Source organism: Anabrus simplex, chromosome 1 (genome assembly GCF_040414725.1).
Source record: "Anabrus simplex isolate iqAnaSimp1 chromosome 1, ASM4041472v1, whole genome shotgun sequence".
Classification (NCBI taxonomy): domain Eukaryota; kingdom Metazoa; phylum Arthropoda; class Insecta; order Orthoptera; family Tettigoniidae; genus Anabrus; species Anabrus simplex.
This window is the reverse complement of record NC_090265.1, coordinates 181,501,145-181,518,953: the sequence shown is the minus strand read 5'-3', so window position 1 is coordinate 181,518,953 and position 17,809 is coordinate 181,501,145. Positions and strand designations below refer to the sequence as shown.

The 17,809-nt window shown below is 39.1% G+C and overlaps 1 protein-coding gene across 1 annotated transcript in view; it reads left to right on the top strand.

Annotated features, from left to right (window-relative positions):
• Nucleotides 1–17,809, top strand: part of LOC136885424 (aminopeptidase Q) — a 256,957-nt gene that overhangs the window by 34,658 nt on the left and 204,490 nt on the right. Inside the window, exons 4-5 of the mRNA XM_067157954.2 lie at nucleotides 3,759–3,968; nucleotides 10,519–10,674. Coding sequence (XP_067014055.2) covers nucleotides 3,759–3,968; nucleotides 10,519–10,674 — 366 coding nt within the window. The remainder of the gene's footprint in view (nucleotides 1–3,758; nucleotides 3,969–10,518; nucleotides 10,675–17,809) is intronic.

The window sequence follows — 17,809 nt, the reverse complement described above, 5'->3', positions numbered from 1 at the left end:
AAATTTGTTACAGACGTGAAAATTGGTATTTGGATCTCCTTTAAAAACAAAGAAAAACACATTTTTGTGGGCGGGGGGGAGTCATCATGGGGGGCGGGAGTGAAAAGGAGTTGAATTCCTTTCATGAGGACACATAAAACAAAAACTGAGGAAGTTAGAGTCATGACAATTGGTATTTAGAAGATCCTTTACTATTAAAGAAACAAGTATTTTTTGCCGGAAAATTCACTTAAGGGGGGGGGAGTGTGAAAGGAAGTGAAAAGTGAATTATTTTTATGGGGATACTTATATCTCAAAACTGAAGGTAATAGACGTGAACGTTGGTGTCTGGAATCTCCTTTAAACATAAAGAAACACGCCTTCTTTTCATTTTTTGGGGGGGGGGACGGTGGTAGATAAACTTAATGGCGGTGGGGTGTAAAAAGAGGTGAGACCAATTGATTTTACTGTTCATAATGTACTAATAAGAAGCCTCCGTTGCTCAGGCGGCAGCACGACGGCCTCTCACAGCTGGGTTCCGTGGTTCAAATCCCGGTCACTCCATGTGACATTCGTGCTGGACAAAACAGAGGTGGGACAGATTTTTCTACGGATACTCCGGTTTTCACTGTTATCATTCATTCCAGCAACACTGTCCAATATGATTTCATTTCATTTGTCATTCATTATCCATTGCCCCCGAGGAGTGCGACAGGTTTCGGCAGCCGACACAATTCCTATTGTCATCGCAAGCAAGGGGCTTTATTAATTCCATTCCTGACCCTGTCGAATGACTGGAAACAGGCTGTAGATTTATGATGTACTTATTCTGATCTTAAACAGATCATTTTTAATCTTTCCTGGGTTCGTTTTCAAGAGCTATCGTTTACTTTGGAGAACGTTCTTAGATTACAGTAGATTCTCCTGGCATAGAAATAAGAATTTAAACACCTTTGAAATAAATGATAGGAATGAGATTGATCGTCCAATTTTTCACCTCTATAATAAGGTCTTAATGCATGGAAGTATGTCATTCATATCGCCAGAAATCCTGCACACTTGCCTATGCGCGACAATGATGCTGGTCACATTGTCAACAATGACAATGGCAGCAGATGTAATTTACTGCCAAGTAGCGGTCTTGCATCTTGCTATGGGGTCCAGAACATCTATAATAATAATAATAATAACAATAATAATAATAATAATAATAATAATAATAATAATAATAATAATAATAATAATAATAATAATAATGTTCTGGACTGTCATCAAATGTGCGGACCGCGCTGGAAACGGGTTCTGGACGGGTAATGACTAAGAATGCAGTCCGGCCGCGGGTTCAGTATAGCCAAGTCACCCAAGACGACACCACGCTGGATCTCCTGAAGGATTTGATCCATATTAACATTGCTTACAGGAAAAGATGGCAAAGGTTTAGGGACCTAACTGACCGGATGGAATACCTGGACCTAGCCCGGGAAGTACGAAATCGATTGCTGGAAAGAAAGATTGAAAAATGGGAGGAAACTGGCCGTAATCTATTAGAAAACGAGTCAGATCGTGAATTTTGGTGGATTCTCTCAGAAAACCAGTCAGATCGTGAAATTAGGCGGATTATATATAAAACAATAAGCATTCAATTATAAATTTCAGTATAATACCGTAGCGAAGCACAGGTATCTTGCTAGTATGTAATATACCTCTATATTAACGTATGCATCAGAGACTTGGACATCGACAGCAAGAGATGAGAGTAAAATCAGACCAGTGAAATGAAATTCCCAAGGAGTATGATAGGAAGATAAGGAGAGACAGAGTAAGAAACAGGGGTAGAAAAATCAAGTGATAGGATGGAGAACAACAAATTGAGATGGTTTGGACTCGTTATGAGGATGGAGGAAGGAAGGAAGGATATCAAAACAAGTGTTGGAAGCTAAAATAGAGGAAAAGAGGGCAAGAGAGAGGCCCAGGGCAAGATGGATAGACCCTGTCAAGAACAGTATAAGAAAAAGAAGTCTGGACTGGAATACAATTACTGAAGAGGAGTGGTGGAAGGTTGTGTCTCATCATCTCTGGAAGAATAGCAGCCATTCCTTCTGAACAGCTGAAACCAGAACAATTCACATTGGGTTATAGGGATCTGGAACAAAGTCAGCTTTTTAATATACCCCAAAGGTGTTCAATGGGATTCGCTGGCCAGTTCATCCTTGCTTTATAAAAAAGAGCAATGTCCTATTGACTCTGATAATACTGTTCTTCTTCTATAGACAGCATGCAACTTATGTATCCATTAGTTTGTAGTTCCAGTGACTGATGGTGTACAAGTTGGTGCAAATATTCCTTGATGCGACAATAGGTGCAAAATGGTGAAGGTATTGAACAAATGGATAACTGAAGGAGGTTCACACAGCAATCTTTTCCTGTAGGCAGAAAACATACAACCTGCTAATATTCACAGGAGGATTGTGCATATATTTACAGAGAGAGAACGATTTCTGGCTGAAAGATGAACATCAAATACATTTGTTAATGCTAATGATGAACACATGCAGGGTAGACAATTTCCTAAGGACATGAAGTGAAAGATGAAGTAGCAAAACAGTTCAAGAACACCACTTTCTATTGTAAGAGAATCGAGAACTCATTTTATTCTATGGCCAATGCTTGAATAACTTTGGCGATTATTTCAAAAAGTAAAGGAATGGCACCAAATATACAACAATGGTCTTTATCTATTCAACTATAAAGAATTAGAGAGACTTATTTTTTGACTCAGTCTTCAAGTACTTATTACACAAAATCCTCCCATTGAACTGTTTCAAGTTATGGTGTGATTTATTACTCCAAATAACAGGTTTCCTGTTATCTGTTTCCCTGGGGCATTGGTGTTGTGCTCCTCCTCTTATAAGTTCCTATGTGTGTTTGTATCTTCTATATATAAAACTATCATGAATGACCTGATCTCTTCTGAGAGGCTATTTCTTCAAGTATAAATTTTCTTCAAATTACTTGCTTAGAGAATTCTGTATGTATAGACATTTTTTATACCATATGTAGACATTCCCATTGGGCTTCATGGCCCATTATATTTTTTGTCCCCAAGTACTTATTTGTATGACCATTTTAGCTATGGGCATTTATGTTGTGGAATTTTAGTTACATACACACTGAAGCAGATATTTTGATCGGCAAGGACATCAGTGGGTATTTAGATAAGAAATTAAATCTGATGGACTTGTATGAAAAATATTTAATTGGAATTTTGTTTATGAATACACTTTTTATCTCCCTGTTAAAAGTGAACAAAATAGTTCTAAAATTTAAATAAGTAGTGGCAAGACATCATTAGGCCTGCCTCTGTGGATCAATGGTGGAATATTGGTCCCCAGATGCCAGACTGCAAGTTCAAACCCACCAAAGGAGTTGTATTTTTTGAGTCTGTTCGACACTCTATGTCAAATGGCATCAGCATGTAAAATATCTCTGGTGATGGATTTGGTGTTCACCCAACAAAATTAATTAAAACCTAAATTAAAGTCTAACAGAGCTCCAGTGTCTCTACCATCTAGTAGAATAAAATGTAATGTCAATATTGTTACCAGGAAGCCTAAATGACATCAAACAAAAATGCCTAGTTGTTGTTGAACTATACTGCAGAAGTTCATGACAAAAAAGCTTATCTTCTAGTACTGTATCTATGATCATTTTTAAGTGCAAGTGGGAAGCATTATATATTTTTTTTCAGTTATTAACACCTATCTAATATTGTCTTGCAGGATAGCACCAAAGTACATACCTCATTCTGTTGCAATTTCCAAAATTGAAAGAAATTCAAACAAGGATTGGTATGAGATAATCCTGAAAGAAAAATTGAAGAAAGGCATGCTGTATCTAATTAGATTGGAGTTCCTTGGTAATATTACAATGCAAAGTCGAAGAGGCTTGTTCAGCAGGAATTATACTGACAATGAAACAAATGCAGACAGGTATGTAATTCTTCAGGTAACATTATGATGAAAAATATTTGTGTACTCTTTTGATGTCTAAAATTGTCATATAATTATTCATGGCCTGTCCATGCTAACTTTTATGTTTTTCCTATTACTTTCTTTTGGGTTAATAGATGCTAATATTTATACCAAAATCATTTTCTTGCATCAGCACATTTTCTGAATAAATTATGTTTAGTTATACATCGAGTGATGGCCTCCATGAGGACGTCAACCATCAGTGATAGGTATAGATTAATGGCAATTGACAGTGATGGATAGAACAAATGGAGGAGGCGACTTGTAGCAGAGCACAATTCCATTGGGCTGACTGCGTAAAATTAATATAAATATATATATATAAAACAGAATATCTGCCCATCCATTCGTTCCTTATACAAATCCATACCATTGCACCAATCTGAACCAAATTTTGTACACTTACCTTTTAGGACCCTGTGGGTAACCCCATCTACAAGAAATTTTAACAGCTCTCTCAATTCCCTAGATTAACATAGGTTAATATAGACAAAATATTGAATTTGTCGTACAATGTCAGGACAAAGCTCCTTTTAAGCCTTACGACGCAAAGAACAAAACATGGTAAGGCCCTATGGGCTATTTCCCCAGTTATCGACTCCCATCCTCCATGCTAGGTTTCCATGGTTGTTTTGAGCCTTCTCTTTCTTTGAGCATCTTAGGATTCTAATTAAGTACAGTACTTGTTTCTCAGAGGCATTGTCTGCTTTCCCCAATGCCTAGGAAGTATCAAACATTAAACCAGCAACAACTGCACAACTATCAGACACAGCATAACACTTGATCTAGATGTAGACATAGTAACAATAATACCAAGCAAGTGGCTATGTAGTTTGGGTCACTTAGCTATGTACCCCTCACTGCACACACACCTACTGACACAAATACTTACCTCGTGGACTGGTCGGAACAGGTTTAAAACAGCCCGGAGCTGGACTCATACCTCATCGATCAACGATAGAAAGCAGAAAGATGATAACCCGCACCCTCAGATAAAAGAATGGGATCAAAAACACATTTCTTAACACAAGTAGGAATTCAAATAAAAATTTAGAGTGAACAAAAATTAAGAGGGGATACAGAAAAGAGATTACTTACGTATCACAGACATGAGGGCTTTAAAACGCGCAGTTGTGTTACCCATAAGTGCCGTCTGGTAGATATTAACAAAATTGTAAGGAAACGTAAATTGCAATTATAACTAGAATTAGAACATACCTCTTTCTTGGCAAAGTAATTAATTATTTGGAACGAAGCATCTCTTTCACCAAAGCAAGAAGTTGGATATGTACAATGCAAGCAAACATTTACTTTCTTAAATCACACCAACGAGCATTCGGTAATACGAGACACGACTTCAAATCATTCACAAAAATCACCTTCAGACAATAAACAAAAGAACACCGGGAAGATGGGCCGGCAAGAAACAAAAAAAAAAAGGCCATATATGAAAGATGTGAGGTTGCCATAGTTACGGGATCGTTAAATGTATCCAACAATGAAAAAGGTAAAATGGAGAGCAAATCTTTAAAATAAACAATCAAACCAGTGTGTAAGCCGAGAACACAAGCAAATAAAAAGAAAATAAAGGTGGTGTTAAATAGACACCTGTGAGATACGGAAAAATAACATATATTCAAACAAATAAATCTACGCCAACTCACTCACGCATGGTGTAGAGGCCAAATGTGTGCAGGAAAATATTAATATTACTATCAAGACACATTATGAGAAAACTATTACTGCATGATAAATAAGACCACTGGCCCACGAGTTTGATTAAAACTTATCAGGTCATAACCCAAGGATTGCCGCATAATAGGTTCATCCAGTTACGGTCATGACCTTTATCTAGTATCCACGCTAGATGACATATTCATATCGCCTCTCCTAGGGTGAACATGAACATTAGCGTTAACGCAACATCAGCACCAACACAAGCTCAGCCAGTCATAACCATGAAGAAAACGTAGCGTAGGGTCTCGATTCAGAACAACAGGCAAACACACATCATTCACACAGAGCTATTTTCCGCTCCCACATATAGAATAATTTGTAGAAAAAAACAAATGCACACAAGAGAGGCAAATAAAACCTACAGCAAATTAATTAAAAAAAAAAAACCTGTAGAACAGGGTCTCAGTACAGTAGATCAGCATAACTACAGGAAACCAAAAATCAAAATAAATACCTTACATCCCGAAGAATAGAACCAGCAGATTCTATATAATCAAAATCATTGACTCTGAGCAGAGAGTTGCGTAGGGTGGACGATAAATCCATTTGATAAACCACACAAAATCTAGTGCAATCAATTTGTCACTTTACGTTTCCACCTTCCTCGCATCAGACATTGTTGTCTCTCACAGAGAGCGGAAGGCAAAGAGTGTCACAAGAGAGAAATGCTTTGTTAGATATTGATGGCATGAGATGCCATCTGTCAAAGAGAAGCTAAAGATACGTCATGTTTGCGAATATTACAAATTGATATGTTTGAGACATTGCTGCGAGAGCAACATCAGAATGGTGCAACACAAACACAAACATGGTGTGGCACAGATGTCAGCTTGTATTTTGGATATAGTGGTTCGAACCCCACTGTTGGCAGCCCTGAAGGTGGTTTTCTGTGGTTTCCCATTTTCACACCAGGCAAATGCTGGGGCTTTTCCTTCCCACTGTTAGCACTTTCCTATTCCATACTCTCTACAGAATAACATCATCTGCAAAAAGCTTTATCTCTGGTTCCACTTCTTTACACATTTCATTGATATATTGTACCGGTTACCTGTACATGAGTATTTTTTTAGTATAAATGACATTTAATTATCACGCATGATGTTCTGAGCACGCCTGGTTTGTTTACCGTCAGCGGGGCAAGCAAGCGAGTGAAGGACAGCTGTGAGCTGTGACGTAGCCACAGGGGCTAGTTAGACCACCCACCGTCACACACGTGTTCCCAGCCAGGACTCGTATATTCTAGATTCCACGTCACATCTACCAGATTGTTCGACGGGGAAAATTTTGTAACTCCCGTAATAATTACACTAGCGGCTTGAGCGATATGTCATCTTGTTTGGAATCACCTGAACGTCGCAATGCTCGAGTTTCAAGTAAATCCATCGAAGGGTTCAGGAGATATTCAGTCAAGCTGTATTGTGACGTAGACACCCCGGATCGAATAAAAGGAGGGCCTACTGTAGCCTGTTCACTCAGTTACAGCTGAGTAGTCAGCGTGGACACTCTCGCTGCTACTTTCGTCGTGTAGTGACAGTCCCGACGAGGAACTCTGTAATTTTCTAAGTATTCATAAAGTGAACTTGTATTTTCTTCGAGTGTGGGAGAACGAATTCTTCCAAGTATTCTCAAGTGGACTTGCAATATTTCGAGTGTTAAGGAACATTTTCTAAGTCTTCATAATTGAACTTACAATATTTACGGGTGTTCGAGACTGGAACTTTTCCAATTATTCATGAAATAGACTTGTATTATTTACGTTTGTTAAACTCACAATTGGACTTGTATTATTTATGTATGTTAAAGAACGAATTCTTCATAAATTGAACCTGCAATACTTGCGAGTGTTAAGAGACTCATTCCTCTAATAAACAGTGATTTACAAACTTTGATAGTGATGATCACTGAATGTGCTCAAAGTTCCCGTAAGCATAAATTTGTGATTTTGCCGGTACTGGTTCAAAGACTTATAAACTTTGCCGGTGATGAACTCTAACTTCATTCAACGTCTTTAAAACATAAATTTAGGATTTCACCTGTGTTTATCCAAAGACTTGGATACCTTGCCAGTGATAGACTATAAATTTATTCATGTGGATGGACTTGTGTTTTTCGTCCATGTTCACTCAAAGACTTGTACATTCGCCAGTGTTGATTCAAAGACTTATAAATTTCGCCAGTGATAGACTGTAAATTTATTCATGTGGATGGACTTGTGTTTTTTGTCCATGTTCACTCAAAGACTTGTACATTCGCCAGTGTTGATTCAAAACTTTATAAATTTCGCCAGTGATAGACTGTAAATTTATTCATGTGGATGGACTTGTGTTTTTTGTCCATGTTCACTCAAAGACTTGTACATTCCCCAGTGTTGATTCAAAGACTTATAAATTTCGCCAGTGATAGACTGTGAATTTATTCATGTGGATGGACTTGTGTTTTTCGTACATGTTCACTCAAAGACTTGTACATTCGCCAGTGTTGATTCAAAACTTTATAAATTTCGCTAGTGATGAACTTTAAATCTATTCAGATTTTCATGTGGATGGACTTATGTTTTTCGTCTGTGTTCATTCAAAGACTTGTACCTTCGCCAGTGATGAACTTTAAATTTGGTCATAGTTTCATGTGAAGGGACTTGTGTTTTTTTTTTCCAGTATTTATTCAGAGACGAAGACTTTTGCTAGTGGTGAACTCTGAAATTATTTATAATCCTCGTATACAGAGACATATCATTTTACGAGTGTTAAAATTTGAAAGTCTTGACGAATAATAACCAGTGACTTCGCTGATAGGTTAATCACCCAAGGTTTTTACGAACTCAGATTTATCAGTACTGCGAGTGACCTTGGAGACATCAACCCTCTCAGTCACATTGGACTGAGGTAGCAAATGATTATCTGCAACATTACCAGGATCATCGGTGTTCAACCTGGGCCTCGAAAGTTCGAGGCATCTCTACCTTCTACCAACCCAGACAGTCCAGCCGTTTCTGTACGGAGTCCCTGGAATCTTCTGGAACGTGTTCCAACCTGCTCGGCTTGGTGAACTGGAGAATCCGAGCCGTCTTATAGGACTATGTGGAAGACAACTTATATCTACCTGGAGGTGATGCGCAATTTCATGTCTTATATGAATAAACTCATGTTCAGTCAGAATCAAAGTTTTCTTGTAGATAGGACCCTACCTCCTGTACCAAGCCCTAGCTACTAGTCACCCAGTTTTAGCCCTGAGAACTATATACTTTCTTACTTTAAAATATAATCTGTGAGTCGGGCTCTTTTACTGGTACAATATATAAGAAAACATAAAATTCCAATAATAATGCCTTGAGGAATTCCCCTCTTAATTATTACAGGGACAGATAAACCTTTACCTACTCTATTTCTCTGAGTTCTATTTTCTAGAAACATAGCTACCCATTCAGTTACTCTTTTGTCAAGTCCAATTGCACTCATTTTTGCCGGTAGTCTCCCATGATCTACCCTATCAAATGCCTTAGATAGGTCAATCGTGATACAGTCCAGTTGACCTCCTAAATCCAGGATGTCTGCTATATCTTGCTGGAATCCTACAAGTTGAGCTTCAGTGGAATAACCTTTCCTACAATTTCACAAACATGTCTAATATAATCAGAAATAATGCCTTCCCAAAGCTTACAAACAGTGCATGTCAAACTTACTGGCCTGTAATTTTCAGCTTTATGTCTATCATCCTTTCCTTTATACACAGGGGCTACTATAGCAACTCTCCATTCATCTGGTATAGCTCCTTCAACCAAACAATAATCAAATAAGTACTTCAGATATGGTACTATATCCCAACCCATTGTCTTTAGTATATCCCCAGAAGAGGCAGGCACATGCCAGTGCAAAAGCTAAAGTCTCAGTGTCTTTTATGGTTATTCCAATATGGAAGCATATGAGGTATGAGTGACACTGAGTACACTGAGTAATGAATGTCGGAGCACAACTAGTGCATTTGGATATTGTGAAAGGTCTACTCATAGAGGTGTCCATGTTGCAGTAGCACTTTCAGACCCAGGGAGGAAAGTAATTGGAAACTACCTTACTCGGCATTGTGCCTTGTACATCTCATTATGATGCTGCCATCAGTTTCCCTGTAACCTAGTAACCTTTCGTGGTGCTATTTGATGATCCAACCAGCCTCCGGGTTGAAGACTAAACAGATAAACAGATGATGAGATATTGATGATTTGATTATGACAAATCTTTACATATTTTAAAAATTTCATTTAGGATAAATAGAAGATGATGTAATTAAAATATATTTATTTATTTATTACAGTTGTATTTTATTCTTTTGTTTGGTTAGATACTTTCAATACCCTGAAGACTTCAGCTCTTCTTCCTCAGAAATGAATCACAGCTGATTTTTAGAAGAGTTGGGGTCAAGTATAATTTTCTGCTTGGCAAGCAGAGCAAAGTCTTCACAAAATATAAAGTTTTCTTGCAGTCTGTCTCTTTCACATGGCATAGACCCTAAATGTCTAAAGTTTTTGATTAATAATGTTTTCATGTCCTAAATTTTGCCATATAAAATGAGATTATCTGAACTCCTAATGTTTGGTGAAGACATGTGATTTCTTTTTTCCTCAGAAGAAACCATGGAAGTTCTAAACTTAGTGTTACAACATTATGTCCTGTAGGTCTATTATTCTGGTTTCCTTAATTATAAACAAATATATGCTATATTTTCATAAGTATGTATGTTGAAAGAAATACAACATATTGTTCCAATTCCCTTCACTCAGGTGGTATATAATGGCAGATCTGAAGGATGGGAATGCAAGAAAGATGTTTCCTTGCTTTGATGATCCCAGCTTTAAGGCAAACATCCAATTAAGCCTTATTCTGCCCATTTCACACAAAGCACTTAGTACAATGCCTGTCCAGTCAACCGAGATTATGTAAGTACTAAATAGTCATAAGATAAAGTTCTTAGTATTTTGTAAGGCTTAGGGATACAAAGATAATATAATACTGATTCAGTTACTAATGTGCATGCTAGAAGATAATATATGGTATTATACGGTATATGATATTATTTCTTGACTCGGAATCTTTTCCACATACAGCCCATGTATTTCTTTGCTCTGCATAATTTCTTTCAAAATCCATCCGTGAGAACTCAACAGTCATTTGTACTAACATTGAGAACTTTCACTGTGTCTTACTTGTGCTCTCATACATATATTTATATTCTTATAATAAGAAATTCATCATACATCAGCAGTACTAAAAAATTATAGCATCAAGATAGTCATTTTTTGGAGATATGGAATGGTGCCATGTAGGTACATAAATATTCTGATGTTATGCCAGTAATTCGATTCTGTATATGACAATCTTTACCTGGTTGCCTGTTGACGAACCACTTCCAGTATAATCATATCATCATCTACCGGGGGAGTTGGCCGTGCGTGTAGAGGCGCGCGGCTGTGAGCTTGCATCCGGGAGATAGTAGGTTCGAATCCTACTATCGGCAGCCCTGAAAATGGTTTTCCGTGGTTTCCCATTTTCACACCAGGCAAATGCTGGGGCTGTACCTTAATTAAGGCCACGGCCGCTTCCTTCCAACTCGTAGGCCTTTCCTATCCCATCGTCGCCATAAGACCTATCTGTGTCGGTGCGACGTAAAGCCCCTAGCAAAAAAAAAATAATCATATCATCTTCATTGTCACATAATGGTTTACGTCTGGAATGAAGATGTTGGATTCATGACCTTCAAACTATGAAGTGCAGTAACCTTTATTTCGTGTTATATACTTATGACACACATTTCATTAAATAACTCCTAGATACTTTTCATGTCGTATTACAAAACAACAGTGACAAAACTTGACTGTACCATGATTCAAGTTGACTAGCATGTTCCAACTCTGAGACGAGTGGTGCTGTTGACTTTGGAACACACAACAAAATACAGATATGTACCCTGTGTGCTACGGGATAGATGCTTCACATAATAGTTTCAAGGTCATGAATCCAACCTGGATCTACTAAAGTTGGTGACAAACTGGAAAACAGAACAATTTAAATACATAATACATAACACCCACATTAAAAACATTCATCATTAAGGTTTTCCTTCATGTTATAATATGCTTTTACTATTGACAATTTTTTTTATTTAAGACAAAATGATGTGTGGGAAAGAGATGATTCTTTAAAATTCTGAAGCAATTAATTGTAAAGTTTAATATCCATGTAATATATAATACAGTAGAAGCCCGTTATAGCGAGAATCCATAACAGTGAAAAATTTACTCGCTATAACGGATTGTCGTTATATCCGATGTTTATATAAAAGTCATAACCCCCCCCCCCCCATGCACATTAAAATCGGTACCAAATGGCATTAAGTTTGTTCAAAACTTGCATTTCCGCAGATGATATCCATAATACGGCTTAATTGTTTGTTATTTTTCGAAATCCGATAGTACGTGAATGTGTATGTTTAATTTAATTCTGAAAAAAAGTATAGTACCATATTTCTCCGAATCCAAGATGAACCCCAATTTTTCCTTCAAAATTTAAATCAAGCTCAAAAAGTACTTTGTAAAATCATATGAATGCTTTGTTGTACAGTAGGTCTACACATTTTTAGACGCTGAACATTAACTTTCGTCATGCCGTATTCCTTTTTTTTTTTTTTGTGGCTACACAATTATTCTTTATTTCCACGGGTTTAAGGACCATTAACTTAAAATTGGCATCATAATACCGAAGAGAAACCATTGAAAATTTGCTGGCAATACCTGTTCCATGAGTCTCTACAATACGACGATCCATCAGGAAATTATTCTTGCTGTCTATAAAACTGTTACTTTTACTCAGCGTCAGATATAACCGGCTACCGCTACACGCATTCTCGCTTGCTGGGTTCGGCCAAATTCAGTGGCTAGTGATATATAGGCCTAATCGCGGACGTTGAATGTCAACGAACGAGTTTATTGCGCCACGGTATGGCCATTCCGCCCTTGCGTTTTTTGTGCACATACATCACAATTTCATCTTTGACTTCTTTAAAGCGTCCTTGTTGCAGACCACTGAATGCATTTTTTGTATAGTACGCATTTTTTAGCTCTTTGTCTTCACGCTTTAGTTAGGCCTATGCCGTATTTTCTTGTGGCTGCACAATTATTCTACATTTCTGAGTGTTTAATAACCATTAACTTAAAATTGGCATCAGAATATCGACTAGAACCCGTTGAAAATTTGCCGGCAATAACTTTTCCACATATCTTTACAATGCGACTATCCATCACGAAAATATTCTTACTGTCTATAAAACTTAATTCTACTAAGCGTCAAGTAGAATAGACGCGTTATAACTCTACCACTGAGTAGCCATGGCCTTTCTAAGAATTCGAAGGGTCGCATGTTTTGATGCCATTCTGCAGATTTGAGAAACGTTTTTGTAGAGGCTAATAGAACGCCATTCTCTCTTCACTATTTCCTGAGATCCAGTGACGTTACACACAGGCACTTACAACAGGTTGTCTAACTAACTAACTAACTAACTAACTAACTAACTAACTAACAATGCTTTCATTCCCCACCCTGCAGGGGTGGGGCAGGCCATCTAGAGGGTAACGCCCTCTCTCTGGCCAAGAGATGCAGGCGGGTTGGGGAGATGTGACAGGAGAAGGAGGTGGGTAAAGGATGTGAATATATAGGAGATTGGAGGGGAATTGTGCCTATGTCTAAGTATGACTGAATAAGTTAGGAGATGAGGTTAAGGATGTGTAGGTTATCTAGAGCTTTATTAAGAGATTTACAAATGGTAAATACAATGATGTGATTACAAATACATGTGTTATCAAGATCCAAGATATGCGTGAGGGAAGAAGTGAAATGCAAGGGAGGAAGTAGAGTTTAGAAGGAAGTGCTGGGGTAGATGTGCAAAGTAAGGAGATGGAGGGAAGTGGTTAGATGGGTAAGAGAAGGGTTGAGAAGATGGAAGAGGTCGAATGTTGGAAGGGAGAAGGGAGGAAGCCGTTGGGAGGAGAGGGTGGGCATACTGGTGGAGGTGGAAAAATGGGAGGAGGGGTTGGCCGGGGGCGACGAGATGGACAATCTGAGAGCTGGCGACCAGGTGGAGGCAGGGAAAGAGAGGGCTCTACGCGATAAAAATGGTCGTGGACACGGGCACCGGTGGCGATGAGCTGTTGAACTGCTTCAGATGTAGTCAGCTGGAGGCGTACCATAAAGGTTGGACCGGAGGCGTTCCGGACCTGAATGGCTCATCGGACAGGAACGCCGGCTGCACAGAGTTCTTGGAGGACGTCCGTGTCGGAGAAGTCTGGAGGGATTCCACAGAGCACACAGCTGTACATGGCAGAAGTGGACGGTGAAGGCGGCTGGGTCGATGATGACTGCTGTGCGGTATTAGCTGGCGGAGATGGCGGTGGCGAAACTGCGACGCATGAGGCCGGCGGGTTAGCAGGTACTTGCTGAAAGGCAGGGGGTGCAGAAATAGGGAGAGAGGACGACATAACAGGGGAGGGATGACAAGAGGTAACAGTGGTGATGGGAAGTGAGGAAGGGAGAAGAACGGACAGTGTTGTGGTGGTAATTGTGGTGGTTTTCGGGGTGGTGAGAGTTGAGGGCAGAGGCATCGTCTGAAATGGAGGCTGATGGACAGTTGGGACAAGGGTTGGGTTGGCAGAAAGCTGTTCTTCAATGTATGGAGAGGTTGGCACCACTGCATAGATCTGACAGTGAATCATTGCGCCCGAAGTGTAGAGACGTTGAAGGGCTGCCTTGTCGCTGAGATGAACCAGAATCTGTGAAGAAGGTGTAGAGGTGAGGCCATCAACCAGTCGATAGGCATTGTGGACTGGAAGACCAGTGGCACAAAGGTCGTCGAAGATGTCATCTTTGGGGATGGCAGGATCCACGCCGGGAATTATGCAAAAGGCCATGGCCGTGGGGAAGTCGACAGCCAACGAGGCATCAACTGACTTGCTAATTGAGGTCGGCTGAGTAGCGGATATAGGTGAAGGCCACCCGGCTGAATAAAATAATGCTGAAGAGAAAACGACGCCCACTTGTAGAGAGATGTGTTGTGTGTTGTCTATGAACAGGTTGTCGCGGCTAGCGATGTATAGTAAAGAAGCGGTCATTTATTGTCAACAAGTTCTGTGCGCGTGTGAAAAGAAGCAGCGTGGTTACTGCGGTAGTTGCCATTGGTATCCATTAACTTACGGTACTGTTAGGCTGCGAATGCAACAACCGTTGAGTTTTCGCATGAGATTCTGAGAAAAAATAGTCTTGGATTCAGAGAAATATGGCATCACTCCAGAGGTTTCTGTGGCAAACACCTCAGCTTTCTTCTTCAAACAGAGTCACCTAACCTAACCGTATATGTACAGTATCATGAAAACATATTTGAAACGCATGTAGAGAAATGATAACCTCCTCGCGAAAATTTTACATGTAAAATTTAACTAGACGTGAGAAGATATGAAATATCCTCTGAAATCAGTGATGTACTCTGCCATATCTTGAGATGTATCACATTCTTAACTTAAATTCTGTATATAACATTAAAATTAAGATATCGTTTACTTCAGTCTTTATTTTTAACGACATTCATTTCGAATTTTCTTTAGAGAACAGCAGTCGACGGGTATTACTAATCAACTCCAACATCGCCTTTGAATGTCAACGAGAGAGCTCGCAAATGCACAAAGTGAGAAAACTATACCGTACCGAAGATGATCGATCGCATTTTGTTGCAAATGTTTCAGTTTTCTTATTCAAACAGCGTCACCTATCCTAACTTAACCGTACTGTACGTATGATGAAAACATACTTCAAGCGCCAGTAGAGAAATGATAACCTTCTCGCTATAAATTTTCATAATAGCCTTATCGTAATTTAACCAGATGCGACAAAATATAAACTTACCTCTGAAATCAATTAAGCACTCTGCCATATCTCGAGGTGTATCCCATTCTTACTTAATTGCAGTATTTAGCCTCAAAATTAGGCTGTCGTTTAGTCAGCCTTAATTATAATGAGTTAACAACCGTTATCGGACACATTATTTACGCATTTATTATGAAAATATGTTCTCTTTCGTTTCGAATTTTCTTTACGGAACAGCTGTCGACGGGTACGCATAAATATCGGTAACAGAAAATATTGCGCGAGCTTAATCGCTCATAATAACGGATGCATCAGTGATAGGGCTCTTGCTGTAACCGAAGGACGATATACAGTTTAACATAGGAACTTTGAAGGGACAGAAAAAAATCATTGCTATAACAGAGTTCTCGTTATATGCCATACTCGCTATAGCGGACTTATACTGTATATCCATTTAACATGCCTAGATGACAGAGGAGTTTGCACTGTCAATAACTGTCACAATTTGAGAGGGCTCGGATAATTAATCCATGTGAGATTGTGTTATTATTTTATAAGGACTGCAGCTGAACATCTTAGTCAATATGCATTTACATTACAAACTCTAAGAAACCAGTGATCAAATGAAGGAATGCTTGCTTGTAGGCCTGACACAGGACCAATCTGACAGACAACTGTGCAGGAGGATCATTACATCATTCAAGTGTCCCGGGGGGGTTCTCAAACAACTTCATTGCAAATTTGAATAACCCTGACACTCATATTATGTGACAAACGATTGAGAATAATGGCTTATTCACCCTGTAGCATGAACATGTAAGACTCTCCTGGTGTTAGGAAATCACATTGACCCGAAATATGCAGAGTATCAGCTGTGGTGATAAACCATGCTTTTGTCCTGGCTGCAATGTTTGTTGCAATTGTATCCAATGACGTACGAGGGATAGGGGCGGAGTCAATTTTATTGAGATGCACACAGGGCCAACACCAGGACTTATGGTCTGGTGAGCTATTGGTTTGGATGTAAAATTGCAATTGGTGATTGTTGAGGGCAATATAACTGCTTGGCAAGGTGCTGACAGGTTACTCAATCCATTGGTTGGCCTTCTGATGATGAATGTTGCAAATGGGACAATGCCCATGTTCATATGGCATGTATCTCCAAGGAAGATCTCAATGATGCCACAACTTACAATGTCCTGCCAAGTCCCTGTATCTAAGACATACTGAGCAAGTATGAGATATGAAGTGTACATGCTTGATCGAACAATTCTCAACCACCTCAAACTATGGAACAACTGACTGTTGTAGTTCAGCAAGCATGGGTTGCAATTCTGTAGGCATTATTGACCTTGGAGAATTCAACAATGCATTGCAGCTTGAAATGGTTACACTCACTTCTGACTTATGTCCACATGTGAGCAACAGAAGAACCAGAAACTATATGCATGTGGATATGTTAAATTGGCTTCGATCATGGAGTCACTGAAGATTAACAGAGGAAGATAGCTTACCTAGAGAGTAAGAGAAGCAGAGGGTGATCAGAGTGATGACGCATTTGCAGCTTTGCAGTCCCACCTCTTCATAACGTTGAAGTTTCCACTTTGAGTAATGTTCTTATTAAAAAACAAAAGAACCCACAGAAAACCACACACAACCTTTATTATAGATTGTTATGCCTTTCAGCATTCAGCCTGCAAGCATCTGGGAATTAACTAAGCAACTCTGTGGTTTCATTTACTTCAACACCTCTTATCATTAGATCATTGGAAGCTAACCATTATCTCTTTGGTCTCTCTCTGTTTCTCTCCATGACCAAGGCCGTTATGTTTCTAGGTAAGCTATCCTCCTCTAATTGTTTCCCATGACCCACCACCAAAGCCAGTTTAACACATTCAGATATATCCCCTTTGCCAGTTCAGCCGGTTCACCATTCTTTCTTCCATAGTCCCATTAATACTGATACACACCTAGACAAATTCAAATTTGTTCACCAAGTTGTTTCCCAGGTGTCTCAGGCCTGACATAAATGGAAGTAGAAGTTAATCATTCCCACAGGTCCTAGGCTGATTAAAATATTCTGTGTGCTTGGTAAATATACAGTGTGATTCAGCAGCCCCTTCCAATATTGTTTGCTGCAGCCCAACTAACGTGCACATGATTATG